The sequence below is a fragment of the Triplophysa dalaica genome, chromosome 13 (genome assembly GCF_015846415.1).
Source record: "Triplophysa dalaica isolate WHDGS20190420 chromosome 13, ASM1584641v1, whole genome shotgun sequence".
NCBI classification, from domain to species: Eukaryota; Metazoa; Chordata; class Actinopteri; order Cypriniformes; family Nemacheilidae; genus Triplophysa; species Triplophysa dalaica.
In genome coordinates, this window is record NC_079554.1 from 22,070,667 (window position 1) to 22,093,393 (window position 22,727).

Below are 22,727 nucleotides of genomic sequence, written 5' to 3' on the forward strand. Positions count from 1 at the left end.
TCATACATTATACTGCAGATATCTGTATTTTAGCCTGAAAAGTGTCTGTGCTTCTGAAGGATGAAATGTCTTGACTGTGGTCTGCAATGTTTGTTTCTCAGTTTATTTATTAGTTTGTTTGTTTATTTTGTCAGTTTGTTTCTTATTTAATTTGTTGGAAAGTTAGTTAAGCTTTGTTTGTATTACACCTTTCAAAACAATAAGATGAATATATGAAACATATACAGACACGTAAAAAACTAAGAGATCTTTTTTTTAAAGATAAAAGTTATACAGTGTTTGCAATTACATATTAACAAGGTCATTGTCAGTTAAATTAATAAAAACCTGAGTAACACAAAAAAATCTATTTTATATTGTTGTGTTACTTTTGACCCACCTGAGTGTTACTTTCATAACAATATGCAACTAATCTTCAAAGTGAAATTATACAAAAGTCATTCAACATTCAAATCACCTAGTATTGCAAGACCACACTGAGTTACAGACCACAGCAACAATAAATCTCTTTCTGATTTATTAATAAACTTGTTTAGAAAAATGGTACTTTCGTCCCTGCTCTCCCCTAATTTGTCTACATGTATTCAGGAAAAGTAAAAAATTGTGATAATCTGGATTTCCACTTGTCTCATCATGCTGTCATTCTTAACTTTGTCACTCGTGAGGTTTAATTTGGTTGAAATACAAAAGAAACCGGACTGGAATGAGCACAATACATCTTGAAATGTTGATTTGAGTCTCAATTTTTTCCGGGGCTGTATTTATAATCAAAATTAGGGATGCACCGATATGTAAATTTGTCCGATAACCCATAATTATTTAACACTGGAAGCCAATAATCGATATATCGGCCGATATAAAGTGTAAATATTAATATTACATCTTCTGAGACGGAAACAAAAGGCAAAAAGTGGACACCTGCTTTGCAGAGAGCTTCCTTCACACCTCTGATTCACAAATGTGTATGAATTAATATTCTGTCTTCTTCTAACATGCTCTATTGATTTCTTCACGTTTATCTTTGCTCCCGTAAAATATATACAGCTATGCATATGCATGCAGTCAGTGTATTAATATTAATACATCATTACCATATTTATACGAAATATGAATAAGCAAATTGTTCAGAGGTGTGACACTTTGAGGAATACTATCGCGTTTACCGCCATAAACAAATGGAAATATTCTGAAGACATTGAGCTGTGAAACAGAATACTATTATGAGCAGACTGAATTTTCTCAAATGCTCATTAGGATGTTATTTGTGTTGTGTTCTAAACCATCTGAAAAGAAAGAAGTTCACGAGTCAAATGATACTTTACAAGAGGATAAGCATTGCTTTTAAATATTCCGCTCATCTTGTTCCTCACCGGTTCCTGTGAATCAACATTTGAAGTCTGTCGTTTTCCTCACGACTCCGTTTATTTACACAGCCTTTGTGTTCTGATGGCTCTCTTCCTAAACATTATGAGCAGATACGCTTTGTGCAAACAGAGGATTAGACTGACAAAGCGTCTGTGTGTGTTGTGTAGAATTCCTGAAGGACAGTCGGACGGCTCCGTGTCCTCAGGAAGACTTCGATCTCTTGAAGAACAGCTGAGCCGAGCCAAACAGCAGATCCACGGTTTCCAGAGACTGTCGGGAGAAGGTGAGACCGGGAAATAATGTTCTTCAGCGGTTCTTGAGGTTATTCATCTCATTCAGTGTACAGATGGTTTCATGTAACGTTTCCGCGCATGTCCACTTTTGTGACCCCAACTGAACTTCCGGTACACATTCATAAACAAAAGACTGCCTGTTGAATCATTTCTGATAACAATCAAAATAAACTGAGAAGAACTGTTATGCCTGATTCATATTTCGCGTCTTAATATACAGGGTGATGTTAATGCGGTGGTGCGTGGACATTTGTCTAGGCCCATCGGCGCCACATCTAAATGGAAAAAGTTTACCTTTTCTGAGTGCCGTGCGCAAACCGAGGGTCATTTGAAGAGAGAGAGAGGCGTGGCTTGCGTTTCCCTCGCGATTATAGATGCGAAATGTGAACCTGCCCTTACTTGGCTAAACTTGTCTCTCCAATATTTAGAATTTAGACTGCGATACCAAGCTCGACCACTAGATATCAGTGTACCATACTGTTTATTTAAATGCGATCGAAATACAGGACCGAACAAAGCGTTTAATTTATACAATTATTATACAGTAAAATAATCATACAAGTAAATATTAAGTGATGGAAAATCTACGTGCAGCTGGTTGTTATCGCATTAACAAGCCACGACGGTGTGATCGGGACACGAAGTGGTGGTTCTTGTATCACACTGAGGTTATTTTTCGATAACAGCCAACTGCTTGTTAAATGGCTACTTGCCACATGATAAAAAAACTTGCTATAAAATGTGAATTTGATATATTTTATTAGCTAATTTTTACTGAATGCAGACCTGCCGTGAGGAAAAGCCGTTTAGTTTAGATTTTAAAGTAGGAAACGTCGTTCAAACGTCACAAACAGGCAAATTGGTTTAATCATTTGTAAATATAATATCATATATGCTATTAAAATACATATTTATAATTCATTTTTGTGTAATATTAAACTGCCCCTCTCAAAATGATTAGCAGCATCCGGGTTACAGTGGGATATTAGTTTTGAGCAGAATAAAAGAATAATCAGAATAAAGCATTCAAATGAGCCGTGTTATAACATAAATCAAAAACATTATTACACACCAGCCAAACACAATCCAGAAGTTAACTGGGGGTCAAGCGAGCTCACGTCCGATAAAAATTGTCTTTTTGGCTGTATGGGTCGGGATGTCTTAGACCCGTTCAGAAGTTGTCTGGTCCCATGTATCCGTGTGTAGATTGGATGTTTGCTTATATTCATGTGTTTGCATATGTGTAGTCATAGTTGAAGTGCAGGTCAGGGTCACTGATATTTCCATCCTGCAGGATGCGCCATAAATAACATCACCAGCATCACCTCGGGTTGAAGTGATGGAGGTCAGAGATATTTAAATCACTCTTATGAAGTCTCTCTCTCCTCATGCATATCCAAAACATATAAAAGAGAGATACACAATGTCCGTCTCACACAGGTCACCTCTACACAAATATCGATGGAGAAGCAAATCCACAACCTTTGTGAGATGTCAACCTGACATCATGGGATACTCTCATTCATGCTTTTTCTTTAAAGACAGCATAACATGAAGGTTTCGTCCTCATATGTGACATTCCCAGAAAGAATGTGACATTTCCATAAGAAAGAATGTGAACTGAGCTCAGATTTGTCACGTCTGCAATCAGAAAACAATATTATTATTGAGGATCCCAATATGAACTCAAGCAGATGTCCTTGGTGTTTAAATAAACGTCCTACAACGTTCCTTATTGCTGAATAAAACTCTTTCTGTTATGTTCTGTCTCAGTGGGTCCCGGTCGAGACCAGGAGGAGTTGAGGAGGAAGGTGGAGAATGGAGTGAGAGAGCTGTGGTACTTTATTCGCAGCGAGATCCAGAAGATGAGTCACGTCACACCGGCGGGGCGACAGACACACAGAGATGTGCTGCTGCAGGACCTCGGCCATCAACAGAGGTCAGAAACGTGTTATTGCTCACCTGTCTGTCATCTTAGCTCTTGGACTTTTCTCCTTTGGATACTAGATGCCAATGGGGCGATTTTTGTCATACGGTCAAATTATAAAGTAGAGATTTAAATGAAGACGTGTTCGAGTTCATATTGAGATCTGTTGCTTTTGATTGCAAACATTGGTGTCTTGTCGAAGGAGAGACATTGAATATTCATCTGAAACTCTGGATGAGATGCAGTGTTGGGCAATTAGTCTGAAAATGTAATTCTTTACAAGTTACTAATGACATATTCAATAGTGTAATTAGATTACTGTTCAAATGACTCTCTCCATAAAGTATTTAATTACTAAATACTTTCTATATCCTATAGCCAGTATTGGGTGTAACCAGTTACGAAGTAATTAGTTTAAGTAATTGAATTACTTTTCCTTAGAAAAAGAGATTACTCTTATTTTTTCTGTAATTTATTTACAGTTACTTCTGATGTAATTGAACTAAATACTGTGTAATATATTCAATTGTGGAATTGACATCAAAATGATGAGTCTAACTTTAAAATGTATGCTTTAATGTATCCTTCTCACATTTGTATACTTTGGTCAGTTAATAAGAATAATTTATGAAGTTATTTAATATGAATGAATTAAATAAACCGTTTCATGTCTATCCTTGAATCAATTATAATCAATGTTGTTGTAAGATATAGAAAGATATTAGTAATAAGAAATTAAATACTTTGTGGAGAGAGTCATTTGTACAGTAATCTAATTACACTATTGAATATGTAATTAGTAACTAGTTATTAATTACTTTTTCAGAGTAACTTACCCAACACTGCCTATATCAACCTTGATCAGTTAAGTGATTCAAATAAATAATAAAAAACTACATTAAGTAATATATTTTTAAACTGACCGAAGTATTTCATATGTGAGATCTATTTTAAATCATGGATTTTAAAGTTGCACTTTGAATTTTGTTCCGGGGGTTGAAATGTGAACCGGACAGAAAGCGGTGAGCGAGGCAGATGGTAATGATATTAATTGTGTTTTGTGTGATGGTTGTGAGCAGGCAGTGCCGCAGTAGAAATATAACAGCACTTAATTTTGAGTTATCACCTGCTGAGGTCATTATAAAAACACAGACGCTGTCAATAACTCATTATCTCAGCGGCTCTCTCAGGACTCACATCTGTTTGTGTCACAGACAGCCGTTCAATACACGCTTCATCCCGCCACACACACATAATTAAACGCTTCATTAATGCATTCATCGCTTTAAACGAGCAAATGACTGGGAATGTCGGAATTGGTTCAGTCGTTCGCGTAATAGTAATTTGCAGCCTTTTGTGAAGAGTATATCTTATATCCATCTGTATTAAATACAAAAGACGAAAGGAAAACAGACTAAAATCACTCTCGGTGAATTGGTTTCATTGTGAATGGGCTGATAATTGTAGCGCGGTGATCAGAGCTCACAGCAGTTTGTTCAATCCCACAATCCCCTGCCTGCCTTTCTGTGAAATCCAATCCGTGCTGGAGGCGCTTCCAGAAAAGCAGTTTTACAGCAGATGAAAGAAAGTCTCAGCGTCCAGCTGGAGTTTAACTGTATGTGTTCATGTCATCCTGTGACGTGTTATGTGATATGAAACGGTGGAAAAGAGGTTTAAAGGAGGTTTCCAGTTTTTAATATTTCGTTAGATTTTTCAAATCTGTGTTTTGGTTTTTGCTTTATAATATTTTATATAATTTATTTCTTATTTTTATTAAAAAGGGACATTATATATTTAGGGACTTGTTTATTAAACAGGGACATCTGTCTAAATCTCATTCGATTTAGTTTCATACAATTTGATTGTTTTGGTATGTTGTAAAAATGTAACAACTTTGCCTTTTTCCTTCATGCTGGAAGAACATTTTGTGGATTTCTCTAAACTGAAGATGCATTAGAGATTGTGGTTACACATTACAACAAGGTGCTATTAGTTAACATTTGTAAATGCATTAGCTAACATAAGCTAACAATGAACAATTTAGTTTTTCAGCATTTATTAATCCCTGTCAAAGACAACACATTTTAATACAGTTACTCATATTAGTTCATGGTGCATAAACGTATGTTTATGTTAACAGTGACAACGTTTGATTTTGATAATGTGTTATTAAATGCTGAAATTAAAAGGGATACTTCACCCAAAAATGAAAATTCTGTCATCATAACTTTCTTTGTTCTGATGAACGCAGAAAAAGATATTTGGAAGAATGCTTAAAACCAAACAGATCTCTAACCCCATTGACTCCCATAGTAGGAAAAATTACTTTATCATTTTTTCGTTTTGTTCTGTTCTGTTTTGAAGAATGTAGGACAGCAAACTGTTCTGAGGAACTTTGACTACCGTTGTCATTTTTCCTAGAGTGGGAGTCAATGGGGGTCGAGATCTGTTTGGTTAAAAGCATTATTCCAAATATCTTTCTCTGTGTTCATCAGAACAAAGGTGAGTAAATGATGACAGAATTGAACTTGTTATCAACAAATAGCACCTGGTTTTAACATGTTTACGAAATTGTTTGTTGGTTAAGGATGTGCAGTCAATTATTTGTTTTTAATGTGCATGCGTTTCATTTTTACACTCCTTGATAAAATCTGCAGATATCATATTTTAAGTTAAACCAGCAAGCACGTTCTGAAAGGTTGCAGCTCTCTGTACTAAAGCTCTCATGATAGAAACTGCTCTTCTGTTCTCGCAGGTGTTCACAGTAAATGATGAGATGTCATCCGTGTGTTTGTGTGTTTTCAGAAGCATCATGATGGATCTGTATGAGTTGAGTCAGGCAGATGGTGCAGGTGACTGGAGAGAGAAAGAAGCGAAACATCTTTCAAGTCTTGTGCAGAACAGAATCTCTTACCTGCAGGTACAAACACACATCTGTCCCAGACCCAATTGCTCAATGTTGATTATTTCAGTGATTTGGTCTTAATCAAAATAAGAACCAAAGTCACTTGATGCTAGGATGTTGTAAACGGTTGCTAGGGTGTTGCCAGGATGTTGTAAATGGTTGCTAGGGTGTTGCTGTATATTATTCTTAATATAAACAGTGCTTCAGTATAAGTTTTAAAGACGGCAAATGATCATTCAAATTTTTAAACTAGTTTAACCTTTTAGCGATCCAATCAGTTTTCAGTGGATGAAACCAAGTCCCGCCCTACATTTATATCTCATTTCAGAAGTTGTTTCACTCGAGTATACGATACGATATGGAAAAAAATACAATCGCTACTTCTGTTTCATGCCGACTTTAACTGTTTGATGTTAATCTAACGATTTGTTGCATTAATACACTATTTCATCTGAAATATCTTCTTAGATTTGTTGTGTCTGAAACTGTTATGTGTTATGTTATACAGCTGAAATCTGACATTATCCCAAATAAATCACAGTACATTACTGCAAACAGTAAATAAAGATGTGATTGTGAGTTTAATGTTCTTTAGAAATCAATAACGCTAATGAAGATGAAAGTGAAAGCTGAAGGAAAGTCTGTCTTTTATTGATTTATTTAACAATCCCCATCTTGTGTTCAGAAAACAGGGCCTTCTGTATCTCGTTCAGCCATCATTTATTTTTGATATCGAAGCACAAGTTTGTCAGATCAATCCAAGAGAAACATAATGAAGAATCAGACTTGATGAAATGCTACAGTAGCAGTAAATAGTGTGTCTTGATATTCTTTCTGGTTATCTCGTGATCACTGTATTTTCTGTAAAGGCGACTGTTCCTGTTTATGTCAAGATTTCATCTGAAAGTCCTTTAGATATGAAAGTGTCATTTATACCAAACTGTGTGCCAACTGAATTACAACGAAGTAAATCACGAGTCAAATCTGAGCAGTTGAAAGAAAGCAACAGTCAGGAAACATCAAGTGTCTGGCAGGCGCTTTCATTACTGTAACCAGTGTCCTGTGACGCCTTCTTTTCTTATTTGTTAAATAGTTATTGAAATGATCTTATAAATGTAAGCGAGCGGCTTTTCTGTCATCAGTGCCAGTGTTAAAATACAACGGCACCCTCCATCTGTCTGTCCGTCTGCCCGCCTTTCTTTCTGCCTGCCTCTCTGTCTGTCTGTTTGTCTGTCTGCCTTTCTGTCTGTCTGTCTGTCTGCCTTTCTGTCTGTCTGCCTTTCTGTCTGTCTGCATTTCTTTCTGTCCGTCTGCCTTTCTGTCTGTCTGTCTGTCCATCTGTCTGTCTGCCATTCTCTCTGCCTTTCTATCTGTCTGTCTATCTGCCGTTCTGTCCATCTGTCTGTCCGTCTGTCCATCTGTCCGTCTGCCTTTCTGTCTGTCTGCCTTTCTATCTCTCTCCTCTCTCTCTGGCAACAGAAGTCCAAAACACTGAAATAACATGTGATTCATGGGTTAGGGTTAGGGTTAACCCTTTTCTCTTTAAATGCTTTATTTCTTTCATTTTTTTATTCATTAAATGGCTTTCATCTTTAAATGGGTTAGAAGTGAACCTCAGTTGGTCTGTTTCGTCGCAGCTCCATGTGTTACTAGTAACATCCAGGAACTATTGAGAGCCTCCATGAACTGTTCCATTGGAGTCAACGGAGTTGATCTCCTCAGAACATGATTGACGTCCTCCTGAGGCGGATTGTGGGAAAGCATCCTCTGGCGTTAAGCAGCATGTTGTATTATGAATATTTCTTTAAATCACTTCAACATCAGTGTTACGAGCAGCTAGATAAGATCTTAGCAACACCCTGGCAACTATGCACAAACCCTCACATAGTGACATCACATCACTCGCATGTCCTTTAGAAAGGAGATTAAAATGATATTGATATTAATGATATTAAATACAACAAAACATTTGTCTCCATCAGAACCCGCAGGACTGCAGTAAAGCCCGTAAGTTGTTGTGTAATATCAATAAAGGTTGTGGGTACGGCTGTCAGCTCCATCATGTGGTCTACTGCTTCATGATCGCTTACGGCACACAAAGGGTTTTGATTCTTGAGTCCCACAACTGGCGTTACGCCCCAAACGGGTGGGAGACGGTGTTTCAACCCGTCAGCGACACCTGCACGGACCGATCCGGAGTCACAACTGGACACTGGTCAGGTGAGACATCCATCTGTAGATATTATCATAACGTGTGCAGATAGACCTGTATGACTACATTTCTTCTTCAGAACACATAAGAAGATATTTTAAAGAATGTTGATCATTAAACACCATTGAACACCATTGACTTCCATCGTATGAACACAAAACCATTTCTCAAAGTATCTTCTTTTGTGTTCCACTGAAGTATGAGTCACATTCAAATGTACAACCACATGAGAGGCAAATAAATGATGACAGAATTAAAAAAGAGGAATTGCCTAAATTACTCTTTTGAGAAATGTGCAAATTTCAGCAAAAATCTACAAAACGTTTTAACTACGGTTCACTTTTCTAAAGTAGATAATACTAAACGTGTCAGATATTGAAGCGCTATGGGTACGAGAAATCTCCTTTTTTCTACAGTATGTGTCCTAATTATTAAAGTGAAGGATCTGTTGGGGAATAGCTTGTCTGGGGATTCATGCCAAAACTCATATCTGCCTTAAAAAAACGGGCAAAAGCCGAGTCGTCGGTGAGCTTACGTAAGTCTGGAAATGGCTTGGGAGTTTTTTCTTCAATATTTCATTTCTTACCTAATTAAATTTTCAAGCGTTCTCCCATCACATGTGCACTTGTAAAACAGAGCCTGCGGGTTTGTAATTGTTAGAGAGAGTTTTAACAAGCTTGTGTCTTTGTTTGTGGTTGGGATGTCAAAGGCGAGATCTACATGTTTAGTGATCGTGATTTAAAGACCAGCCGTACAGTAACTTGTGTGGGTTTTTTGACAAAACGTTGTAACAAAGACGTTTATTCTACACAACATGTTCTACTTTGTTTTATGGTTCTAAACTTAGTTTCAGTCTTTGTGTGTGTTTGTGAGTGCATGTGGTTGTGCGCTGGTTTGTGTGTTCCTGTATTTCAGTTTGTGTATTTTTGCATTTTAGTCTGTGTGTGTTTGTTATTCTTTATTTCTGTGTGCGTGAGTATGTGTGTGAGAGAGAATGAGAGTGTGTGTGTTTGTGTCTGTATTTAAGTTTGTGTTTGTGCATGCGTGTGTGCGCGCTCCTCTGTGTGTATGTGCATCTGTGCATGCAACGTGTGCATGTGTTAGCATAAGTGTGTCTGTGCGTGTTTGTGTCTGTGTTTCTGTATTTTAGTCTGTGTTTGTTCGTGTTTCTTTATGTCTGTGTGTGTACAGTATGTGTGTGAGAGAGAATGAAGAGTGTGTGTCTTTATTTAAGTTTGTGTGTGTTTGTGTATTTGAATCTGTGTGTGTGCGTGTGTGTGTGTGTGTGTGTGTGTGTGTGCGCGCTCCTCTGTGTGTATGTGCGTCTGTGCATGCCACGCATGTATGTATTTTAGCTATGTGTGTCTCTGAGTGTGTGCGTGTTTGTGTCTGTGTTTGTTTGTGTTTCTTTATGTCTGTGTGTGTACAGTATGTGTGTGAGAGAGAATGAAGAGTGTGTGTCTTTATTTAAGTTTGTGTGTGTTTGTGTATTTGAATCTGTGTGTGTGCGTGTGTGTGTGTGTGTGTGTGTGTGTGTGTGTGCGCGCTCCTCTGTGTGTATGTGCGTCTGTGCATGCCACGCATGTATGTATTTTAGCTACGTGTGTCTCTGAGTGTGTGCGTGTTTGTGTCTGTGTTTGTTTGTGTTTCTTTATGTCTGTGTGTGTACAGTATGTGTGTGAGAGAGAATGAAGAGTGTGTGTCTGTATTTAAGTTTGTGTGTGTGTTTGTGTATTTCAATCTGTGTGTGTGTGTGTGTGTCTGTATTTCAGTGTTTGTGCATGCGTGTGTGTGTGCGCGCTCCTCTGTGTGTATGTGCGTCTGTGCATGCCACGCATGTATGTATTTTAGCTATGTGTGTCTCTGAGTGTGTGCGTGTTTGTGTCTGTGTTTGTTTGTGTTTCTTTATGTCTGTGTGTGTACAGTATGTGTGTGAGAGAGAATGAAGAGTGTGTGTCTGTATTTAAGTTTGTGTGTGTTTGTGTATTTCAATCTGTGTGTGTGTCTGTATTTCAGTGTGAGTGCGTGTATGTGTGTGCGTGTCTGTATTTCGGTCTGTCTGTGTGTGTGTGTTTGCGCACGTGTGTACGTGTGTTTGTGTTTCTTTGGAGGGTGTTTGTGGAAGTCTCAGCACAAGTGACCTAGTTTAATCTGACGTGTCCAGACTTCTGCCCCGAGACCAGCGTCAGTCATTCAAAGCACCAGAGACAGAGTTTGTTTGAGTGCAGTTGTGTGTGTGTGTGTGTGTGTGTGTTTAGATCACCTTGGCTTGGAAAACACAACATCTCTTAAAGAAACTTGTGTACAGATGACTCTCTGCCCTTCCTCTGCCAGGACAACATAAACAGCATCATTAAATGTAATGTGGTGTTAATTTCTCAGGGGTGACTTTGGATCTGCGTTTCAGTTTAATGCAGTTAAACTCTACAGGACACATCCACATCAAACATTTATTAGAAGCAGCTGCAGGGCCGAGCGTTTATATTTTACGGTTAGTGGATGATATTACGCTTCATCACACACATGACACTGTAAACTGAGCTCAGCTTTATGTTAGATTATAAAACTGATTCTCTGATTGGATTAAACACAACCAGAGCTGTTATAAAACACCTGAGACTGCACATTCACTATTGACCACATTTGCTGTCTATTAACTATATTGCTTCAGAGAAGAAATTAAGAATATTAAAAAAAAGTATAGCTTTCAATCCAAAAGTATTGGCTTCAGACTTTTCTATATGTTGATGTCTTTTTGTTACTTTTTAAAGAAAATTAAATCACTGTATGTGTGGGCCTCTGGTATGCTTTATTTTTGTGTGTTACAGCTGTATGTTTTATGGTGTGGGTCCCTGGTGTTGTTGTTTTTAGCACACAGGTGTCTGCAGATGAGTTGTCTTTAGGTCTTGCTAAAAATATCCAGTGTTTTCTTACATAAACTCCACATTTTCTGCTGTTTAGATGTAAGCGTCTTAAGCCGATGGTGCTTTGAACAGATGGTTTCTTGTGATTGATAAGTAGAGCTCTTGGCTAAAGCATTTCTCTCTTTCCTGATATTGACGCGTGGCTGTCTCTTCTCATCTTGTGTGGTGTTATTGTATGTTGGAGACAGAAGAAACTTTTGAAGCATTGACACACAGTGTTCCTGCAGGTGAAGCTCATGATCGTGATGTTCAGGTGGTGGAGTTGCCCATCGTGGACAGTCTTCATCCCAGACCTCCGTATCTTCCCCTCGCTATCCCTGAAGACCTGGCGGCCCGTCTGCAGAGGCTACACGGTGACCCGTCCGTCTGGTGGGTGTCTCAGTTTGTAAAGTATCTGGTGCGTCCGCAGGCGTGGCTGGAAAAGGAGATCAGAGAAACGGGCATCAAACTAGGCTTTAAACATCCCATAATTGGGTGAGTGGGTCAGTGATATAAATGTGTCTCTTTGTATCTGAGTGTGTGTGTCAGTGTTTGTGACTACATGTGTCTCTCTCTCTGTGTGTGTGTGTGTGTGTGTGTGTGTGAATGTGAATGTTTGTGTGTGTGTGTGTGTGTGTGTGTGCGTGTGTGTGTGTGTGATTGTGAATGTTTGTGTGTGTGAATCTGTGTGAGTGTATTTGTGCATGCGTGCGTGTGTGTATAAGAGATGACGACGCATGTTAATAAAAATAAACATGACTCACAGTGCTGATAAATGTAAGAAGATATATAGATATAGAATAGATGAGCATTGAGTGATTCTCTCACAACATTCCTCTGGATTGTAATAACCCAAACAATACAAGAGATTAAATACACAATGATGTCTAAAATTAGACGAAACTTAACATGCTCAACTTTAACTACCTGATTCTTGCTGTTTCTAACACTTTTATTCAAGAGCCACGGCTAAAACATCTACTGTAATATAATATAAAAACCTTCAGTTTCACAGATAAAAGCATGTGTATCATCATCACAGTCACATGGGATCTCACAGGTATAAAGGGCGAGCACTGTTTAACTTAATGTCAGGAATCAACATTGTTATCACATTTGGTTCACATCATTCACAAACGGAACAGCTTTCAGCATAAACCCAGAGCAGTTTGAATGTGTGTTTGAGATTCACACAGTTCACATCAAATATTACTGTCAGTCTTCATCTGTGTGTGTGTGTGTGACAGGGTTCACGTCAGGCGGACAGATAAGGTCGGAACAGAAGCAGCGTTTCACCCGATCGAGGAGTACATGGTTCACGTCGAGGAGCATTTTCAGTACATGTCTCAGAGGATTCACGTGGATAAAAAGCGTGTGTACCTGGCAACCGATGACCCCTCACTGTTACAAGAGGCTCAAAGCAAGTGAGTTATGACTTCTTCAAGTTCATTAATGCTGTTTATGATGTCTAATATAACTTGTTTGGCTTTTGCACTAACTGGCACCTTAGTGAATCAAGCACTTCGAAATAGAACGTGAAATTTATTTTGAAATGTCTGAAATATATTGCTAAAACACTATCGTTTTTTTAATCATATTTGATTATTTAAACACTGTTTTATTATGTTTCAATTTGGTTTTATCTAATGTGTGTGTGTCAGGTATGCAGATTATGAGTTCATCAGTGATAACACAATCTCTTGGTCGGCGAGTTTACACAACCGCTACACTGAGAATTCACTTCGAGGCGTCATACTGGACATCCACTTCCTGTCCCAGACTGACTTCCTGGTGTGCACCTTCTCCTCACAGGTACAGCCCCAAAAAACTCTAAGTTTGACATTTGACCATGTGTGACTTAGTGTACCTGTTTAAGATGTTCACTCAATAAGCGTTGGTTCAGCTTTGTCACTCATGTTTGTCCCGCGTGTGTCAGGTGTGTCGTGTGGCTTATGAAATCATGCAGACTCTTCATCCGGATGCATCTTCGTTCTTTCGATCGTTGGATGACATTTACTACTTTGGCGGACAGAACGCGCACAACCAGATCGCCGTCTTCCCTCACCAGCCACGGACGGCCGAGGAGATTCCGCTGGAGCCGGGAGACGTCGTGGGAGTGGCTGGAAACCACTGGGACGGGTTCTCTAAAGGGATCAACCGCAAACTTGGACGGACTGGCCTGTATCCCTCTTATAAAGTGAAGGAGAAGATGGAGACTGTGAAATACCCCACATACCCCGAAGCACACAAACTCATGAGCTTATAGACACATTTAGTGTGTTTGTGTGTACAACGCACTGCGTTTTGTGTTTGTATAAATGAATTATGATCTCAGAGACGCCACTGAGAAACAAATCAACAACTGACAAACTCTTTTTAACACGTTGAGGTGTTTTTTTACATTTTGTTTATCCTACAGATGTTTGTTTCTTTGTCTTTGTTTACAACAAAAATGACACCTATGGCTTACTGTATTTAACCCCAAAATCAAGAGAAAGAAATATGATATTTAAAGAAAGTCAAGTCGCTCTGTGATGATTTTTTAAAGCTTATTTTCCCTCATAAATGCTCTGGACTGTAATCAGAAAAACATGGTTATTTAAACATCATGGTAGATCTTTCATTTATACTGAGTTTTAGGGTGAAAATCATTGTGAATCTTATTTAATGAGACGAAAAAATCTGATAGAGAAAAAGGAAAACGGATTAAGGACAGTGATGGGAGTCGGGGAGAAATTTGCCTAATTTATGTGAAATGATGAGATATCTGCTTAATAACGTCAATGGAAAATCCTAAAAAAATAGAAATCATTTTATATGCAAATGACATTTTCTTGGTGATTTCTGCGTGAAATGTCCTATTGAGATCACACCACACGCTGAGTTTCTCATTTCTTCCTTTCATCTGTCAGATCTCAATCCATGTGTGTGTTGTTTTCTCTACACTTCCTGAAATGAAGCGTTTTGTAGAACATCATTTTAAAAGAAATGAAATAATAAATGGATAAAATCTCATGAATGTGCCATCAGAGACTAAATTACCCATCAGATTCCTTTACTGATTATTATCAGATGAAATCGTTTAATGTGGCGATTGAAACTAAAGTCTCAGTTTTATAGTCAAATATTAACTTGAAGTGTCCACAGTGGAAAGTCGACATGAGATCAGAAGTGTTCCTAACGTATTTACTTTAATTCACACGGTTGCTTGCTCGGCGCATGTTTTTATTAAGAACAAAAGTTTGTCTTTGTAATCTTTAAAAACTCTTTTGACGAAATGTTTCTTTTATGCTGATGTCCTGAAGAGGTTTTTCAGTATAACCTTGTGCAAAGATTCCCATCACATCTTGATTCGTCAGCTATATGCCCGATTTTTTTCACATATAAAATTCACATTCACTGGATTTGGTTTCTGGATTGAAGCCGTTTGGTCTAATCTAATAGTGTTCATTCTTTATTTCTTTCTTTCTTTTATTTATTTATTTATTTAATTATTTCTGAAATGAGTTTTACTTTCTTTTGTCATGAAGATTAATATGTTAATTATCAAGAATATTTTCAGATGCTTTTTTTTAGGGTAATTCCGTCTATCAACCACAGATGGGAAGATTATTCCTGATGGTTGTGTTGTTCAGAACACGCTGGTGTGTCTGCAGGAACTGAATTATTGTCCTTTCATCATAACACAACACAAACATCAGACAGACATCAAAGTTCAGATGTAATGCCACCTGCATGAGAGTTGTGCACAGTCGACCCCGCAGCTGAGACGGATGAGAATGATGCAGTGGAAGAAACTGCATTTGGTAAATATTTATTGAGGTAGGTCTACGTTTGAAGTGCTTTATACAGTAGACACAAACATTAACACTGAATCTTTTCATCTTATTGTTACTGATGTAGACTTTGTGACACAGAGAGAGAGATAAGAGCTCACAGGTTTAGTGGAGAACACTTCAATTAAAAACCTCTCAACCCCGTCGTCCTGTGACCGCTGTTGTGAAGAGACATAACTTGTGTTGATTATTCTGTTCAAGTCTCAGCGGCTCGTGTGCAGTTATTTTGTACATCTGTTGTTCTTTTGGTTCATTCAGATGAACAGGACAGGTCATGTTATTATTAGACAAGTCTCTCAAATTTTCTTTGACTTCTAATGTTTGATATCAATAATGAGACATGAGGACAAATAGCATTTGAGAATCTGTTTTGCAAAACAATTTTTCTGTTTTACAGAAGAAAGTCATATTGGTTTAGATTGAAATGTAACGGTGAATAACTGATGAAAAACATTCGTAGCATTTTATTGTGACCTGTTACATACAAAACTGATGTTGTTCTTAATTTTGTATAGTTTGTCTACGTTAACAGGTGCTATATCGAGGTTGTTATCATTACCTATTACAACATTTCTGTTAATTGAATAAAACAGGGATAAATCTAAATATATATGTATATCAATTAGAAATGAAGAGTTCAGATGCAAAGCGATCTAAGATGCATTTTATATTTTCTGTGTTTTTATCAGGTTCCTATGTTCAGTCATTTCACTGTAATGGCAATGAATACATCCTCTTTACTGTTAAAGTGAAATAACTTATAATATGAACATTGGAGCCTGATAAAAATAATCGTTTGAGAGGAAAATTGTGAGAATGCTTTTACAACTGAAATAAGGTTAAGTTGAGACACTAAAGATATTATCTTGATAAAATAACAACCATAAATCTATACAGCAATATTTTAAATAAATAAATGATACGTTAAGAAGACGAAAGCACAAAACATATGCAGACAAATTCAAAATATTTATACAACAAAAAAGCATGTTTTTTATTCTTTATTTTTATGTTTACGAAGAGGTCATTGTGATGATCATTAGCACACAGCTGTGGTCTACAGGAGATAACCAGTCATTTAAAACTGGACTTTTATCTCAAACTTGAAGCGTCTATCTCTGTCCACCTCCTTTGATAAAACTGCAGTTGTGTGGATGTTACATATGTACACATGTTTGTGTGTATTGGAGACTCATCACATCTCATTTATTCCTTTTCATTGTTGTGTGGCACTTCACAATGTTGTGTGGTTTCAACTTAAGCCATGAACAGTAAAAAATAGTGCTGGTTCAACTTAAAAATAGTAGTCAACTCAACGAGTTTTGCCAACGCAACAAGAAATTCATTGTGTTGACTAATATTTTAGTAGGTTTCGCATTTCTTGGCTGTGAACAAATAGTATTACAACCTCAAGAAAAATGTATTTGTGTGGCCTCTTTAGTGCAGAGTTGAGTTTTTATTTGTTTACTTTTATGTGTAGAGAGAGAGAGAGAGTAGTCCTTGTTTTTGTTAGATTTCTTTGGCAGCAGTCATTAGGTTTGATATATGGTCTGTCTAGATGTCTTTGACCTATTCAAGGTAAAAATCAGGTTGAACATGTTTCACAAACCCACCGAGGATCCCAGCGGTGTGAAGTTCACGTGCAGTGAGAGATGCAGGGACCGATGGGCTCTTTCTTCATTGGTATTCCTGTGAAGACTCAATGCACCTGTAAAGAGAAACAAAGACAGATTATCTGAGATCTTCCCGGGAGATAAACGCACCGTGAATTATTTAGACTTTGAAATTTAGAAGGTTTACCGCTGACATCTATTAGACATGATGTTTTCTGGAGGCGAAATGTTTAAAGTGAAGACGGTGACTTCTGTACGAATAGCGGCTTCTGACAGAATGACTTTTAAACTTGTTTCTTTACAGGTTTCACACAATATTCAAGGATGTGAGTGCCCACCTGTATATCTATATACACATATGTTTGGGTTTGTTTCTAATAATACAATGAACATTAAAGGTCCAGCGTATGAAATTAAGCGGCATCTAGTTGTGAGGTTGCGAATTACAACCAACAGCTCACTCCACCCCTCCCCCTCCCTTTTGCCATCTGACACAGAACTAACACTGGGTTCACACCAAACGCAAATGAATGTACTATGCGCAAGTTAATTACTTACAAAGTCAATGCAAAGACGCGTTTAGGCGCGAACTCTTAGGCAGGCGTTGCGAATTATTCCCGCGATTTCCGTTAACGCGAAGGTTGAATTTTTTTCCAGCGAGCAATAAAGAGCGTGGAACGCGATTGTTAATGTTTGGTGTGAACCCAGCGTAAGATGTCGTCACATTTTCGCTTCTTTGCCGAAAGAGATAACGTATTTATGAAACACGTTCTGTAGAGTAGTTTGTCCGTTTAGGGCTACTGTAGAAACAATATGGGGAATTCCACAGACCAGCAGTGTATGTAGACAGAAATGGCTCATTCTAAGGTAATAAAAACATAACGCTTCATTACGCACGGTCTTCATACACCTCTGAATACATAGTAATGTATATTATACTGCATTTCTGTCAAAAGATACTCCAAAGAATTACACACCGGACATTTTAAAAGAGGCTAGTACAAATACATCGATTTCAATACATGCTTCATGTACATATCTCTTGTTGAGCTGAGCTTTAGAATATTTTATTGGGTAGAACAGATAAGTGAGCCTTTAGATATAGGTGTGGACATGAAAGAAGAAGAAAGAAAGCCTTTATTGTCATTGTATATTTTTGCATACAACAATTAGGGTTGAAAAAAGGTCAAACGGTTGTGTCAAAAAGGTGGTGATCCACTGCAATAGACGTTTAACTCAACCAAAAAATGGTGCTATATAGCATTAAAAGTGTTTCATTGCTCGTAATCATAGTGGAACCACTTTTAGTGCTATATAGCAGGCCTGTAGTCAAGTCTAAGACCAAGACTAGTCAAGACTGAGTCTAAAGAGGTTTGAGTCCAAGACAAGACCGAGTCCAAATAAGACGGTTAAGACAGAGCAAAGAATCCTCTTCAAGACCACATACTTTATTTGAAATGATCAAATTAGGTTATTTTATTAACTTAAGTTAAAGCAATTTCACAAAAGTCACATAAAGCCGAAGTACAATTCAGAAATGTTTGTCTTTTTATTGTAGTGTAACAATCACATTCTGGGCTTCCATTCTCAGTGTGTTGACTGGTCAGTGTTTACTGCATTGAATCAACATCACTCTTGCATCCGCAATTAACATAGAAAAAATGTAGACGTCTCAAATCATCATTTTTGTGATCAGTATTTGCTTTAGTTGGGTTCTTGCTTCTTGGGTTTTACCGTTAGGTTTCCATTGTCTGTTATAACGGTGTGCTAAAATACAATACAATCAGTGTATCAAACTCAAGGATAGTGACAGTAAACTGAAAAAGCTTCATCTGTTTATCTGAATTAGTTTGATGATTGTCACCATTGTTGAGGGTTTGTATGATGAGTGTTGATGTCAGGAAAACTTTTGGTTTGATTTGGCACAGTATCTTGGCGTTGTACAGCAGAACACACATCTCTCATCAACTTCACTTAGTATTATTTACCATCTTTTTACAGCTTGACACCCATCACGAAACGTAACCTACTCCAAGAGGAAAGAGAACTTGTGACACTAGAGATTCCAAATAAAGCAAACATTTACTGTTTCCTTCATCAAGGGATTTGTTTGTAAGGAGAGAAAAAAAATCTGACTCAGTGGAGACCAACTAGAACGTTTGGCGAGTCCAATGACCCAGTCTCAGACTACAGGAAAACATCTTGAGTCCGGACTTCAGCACTGCTATATATCACCATATCTTGGTGCTTCAGTGGTTCTTCAGAGGTTCTTCGGGTTGACCAAGGGTGATATAGCACAGTTTCCATTTAAAGAACCTATTGAGCCCCTGTATAGTTCTTCAGCGGTTCTATATAGCACCTCAGTCATCCCAAAGAACCACTGAAGCACCAATATATGGTTCTATACAGCACTTAAAGTGCTTCCCTACATGATTACGAGCCAAGAACCACTTGAAGTTCTATAGGGAACCTTTTTAGTTTACAGTTTCAGTTTTCTCTTTTAAAGGAAAATGAAAACACGTCACGATCTGCCAGCACACAAAATCTTGGCTTGTGTCTCCTTGTCTCTTTATCATTCTCTTTATTTTGCTCTCTCGGCCGTTCTCTCTCTCAGTCTTTTGTTGTGTTATTGATCACTGCTGGTGTGTGTGTGTTCTTCATACTGATGTGCTGAGTGTGTGTCTGAATGTGCAGATTCAGGCCTTTATCTCACCCCGTTTGAACTGCTGACTTTACTCAGTTACTTGATGTGGTGTGTGTGTGTGTGTGTGTGTGTGTGTGTGCGCGGTTGGCGTGTGTATGCGTGGCATTTGTATCATATGGAAGTACGATGATTGTGGAGATCTCTGGTTGTCTTGTGTGGACGTGAAGGAACACAGAACTCATTCTCTTATTCTGCCTCAAACCTCCACGGAAACATTCTCTGACGATTTTACATCTCTCTGCTGAAAGTGTGTGTGTTTATCTGCTTAAGATGAAAAATGGTTTTGATATTCATCTCTGAGAAATCATTGCTCAGGTGTATTCTACAGTACTGTCTTTTTACTGAAACAGACCACTGAAAAGTTTGTTTAAATAAACTGATGTGGGCCTGACAAGGATTCGCATAAAGGTTTTCATCATATCACAATCCAGACAGACAGACAGACAGACAGACAGCGTCAGGACAGTTACTAATGTCTGCCGAATGTTTGATTCAGACTCAGAACGTTTAGCACGTAACTCTTCCTCACGAAGCCGATTTGGATTGAAGTTGCAAAACTTTCAAACACGATTCTCCTTCATTCCACTTTGAAGTTCAGACTGAATCTGTGGACTAAGTCCTGCAAAACTGCTCTGGTCAAACCTTAAACCGATGATCACATGATCATTTCTTCGTAACTCGGACATTAAAGAAGAGATGAAGGTGAACATCAAACCAGACGGATGAGAGACAAAAGTTTCATCCCAATCTAATGTTTGCATATGACAACAGTTCTACACGTCTGGATTATTACTTTACCCATTGAAACTCAATTCAATATTTAAATGAGACATGATCTTATTAAATAGAAATTTGCATATCAAATTAAAACACTTTTTTATATAAATGCGGTGATTTTGTTTTAATGCGATCATCTCTGTGGTTGGTCGGACTTGTTTATTTCATTTAATATTTAATGAAACTCTTCTTGTATGCAGATGAGCTGTTGTGGTCTCTGGATATGATTCTGTTTTATAGTTCGTCCTCAGGTGCACATCAGACACCATATGCCTTCTAATCGAACCAAAATTCAAAACAGGGCCAGCCGCTCCGCCTGTGTTTAAGAAAACAAACCACTAAAATTGACCAAAAGTCCAGCGGTTTATTTGTGATTGCTGTTGTTGTGTCGCAGGTATTCAAGCAGGTGTGCGTTCTGCATCATCTATCGTATGTGGGGGTCTTTGGGCGGGTGGTTGTGTTTGATCACATTGTTCTCGTGGTGCCTGCAGTCATAATGGATGCTGTCGCCCTTGCAGAGGCTCGCGGCCCGCCATCAATCCGGCAGCTGTGACCGTTTCCTTCCGCTCGCGGCCTCTCCAGCGATGAGATGTGCTGGTAATTGAGATTTATTAGACATGAATGACAAATCATTCCTGAGCGGAGATGATACGTCTGAAGGCTTGGGCGGCGACTGATGGATGGGAAGAGGTTATGATGGGATGCTGCTCCTGATTTCACTCTCTGATCAACTCGGTAATGATGTGATGTCGTTTAGGACTGATTTACACATGACACAGTCGTTTCTTTCCTTTGTGCATGAACGTCTTGAGGTCAGTAGGCAAATACATGAGTAGAATTAATGAAATGAAAATATACACTGAGACATAGTGACGCCTGGCAAACATATAAAGAGCACCATATGGTTTTCTCAGTAAAAAATCTGTATTTAGTGGCAGGGGTTCTGAAGATTTTAAAGGGACAGTTCACCCGAAATGAAAATTCTGTCATTGTTTACTCACCTGCAGATTGTTGCAAACCTTTATCAACGTCTTTGTTTGGCTGAACACAAAGGAAGATATTTGTAAGAATGTCAGTGAGCAAACAGATGTCATCCCTCATTGAGTCCCATAGTGTTTATTTTCCCTACTATGGCAGTTAATGGGATATGAGATCTGTTTGGTTACTGACATTCTTACAAATATCTTCCTTTGTGTTCAGCCAAACAAAGACGTTGATACAGGTTTGCAACAAACTGCAGGTGAGTAAATGATGACAGAATTTAGTTTTTGGGGTGAACTGTCCCTTTAAGTGTGGATCATTTGCCTTCATCTTATCAGCTAATGTAAAATATTCAACAAGCCACTTGACGTACACTCACCAGTTCTTTATAAACTCAACAGAAGTCTGGACATTTTAAATAATATAATTCCAGTTTCCAATGTCAGACTCACAGCTTTTGCATTTGATTTGAAAGATGTTTTGCTTTCAGCAGTCAAATGAACAGTGTGACACGTCATGTGATGGTGAAATGGAGCGCAAAGTGAAAACGAATTATAAATCACCTTCCCATATGAGTTCCCTAATGTAAGAACCTGTAGTCTCAGATGCTTTCCTTAAAAATCAAAGTGTTAAAATCTTTTTATATTGACTAAATAAATGATGCAGGATAAATATTCAGTGTTTATTCACTGGTCGCAGTGGTGTCTTGGCTTTTTTTAGATGATTTGAATGATACAAGAAAAACATTTATGACAGATTGAATTTCATAGGCTGTTAGATATTGTCTGAATAAACCAGATTTCGCGGTCAAGACAGAGAGACAACAGTCAGTTGGTTGTCTGATCAAATTTGACTTTGATGCAGATGAAAATCTCTATTGAGTCCCCATATCTCCATATCCTCATCTGATGTCCATCTATCTGCACACATGTCTATAGTTGTTAATGTCATGATGAGCTGTGTGTGTGTCTGTCTGTCTGTCTGTATGCGAGTACGTGTGTGTGTCTGTCTGTCTGTGTGTTTGTGTAGGTGTGTGTGTGTGTCTGTTGGTGTGTATGTGTGTCTATGCGAGTCTGTGTTTGTGCATGCGTGTGTCTGTGCTTGTGTCTGTGATTGTGTTTGTGTGTCTGTGAATGTGTGCGCGTGTTTGTCTGTGCATGTGTGTGTGTGTGTTTGTGCATGCATAGATGTGTGTTTTTTGGTAGAATTCC

General features: G+C 38.1%; 1 protein-coding gene across 2 annotated transcripts in view; it reads left to right on the plus strand.

The window, feature by feature from the left end:
• The window catches only part of fut8b (fucosyltransferase 8b (alpha (1,6) fucosyltransferase)), a 38,426-nt gene extending 23,916 nt beyond the window's left edge, over nt 1-14,510 (plus strand). For both annotated transcript variants that reach the window (XM_056764691.1, XM_056764690.1), the window contains 8 exons: nt 1,533-1,648; nt 3,432-3,597; nt 6,391-6,505; nt 8,473-8,710; nt 11,854-12,100; nt 12,853-13,029; nt 13,267-13,417; nt 13,542-14,510. In XM_056764691.1, the coding sequence (XP_056620669.1) occupies nt 1,533-1,648; nt 3,432-3,597; nt 6,391-6,505; nt 8,473-8,710; nt 11,854-12,100; nt 12,853-13,029; nt 13,267-13,417; nt 13,542-13,871 (1,540 nt within the window). In that variant the 3' untranslated portion in view covers nt 13,872-14,510. The remainder of the gene's footprint in view (nt 1-1,532; nt 1,649-3,431; nt 3,598-6,390; nt 6,506-8,472; nt 8,711-11,853; nt 12,101-12,852; nt 13,030-13,266; nt 13,418-13,541) is intronic.
• Nucleotides 14,511-22,727: the final 8,217 nt, after the last annotated feature.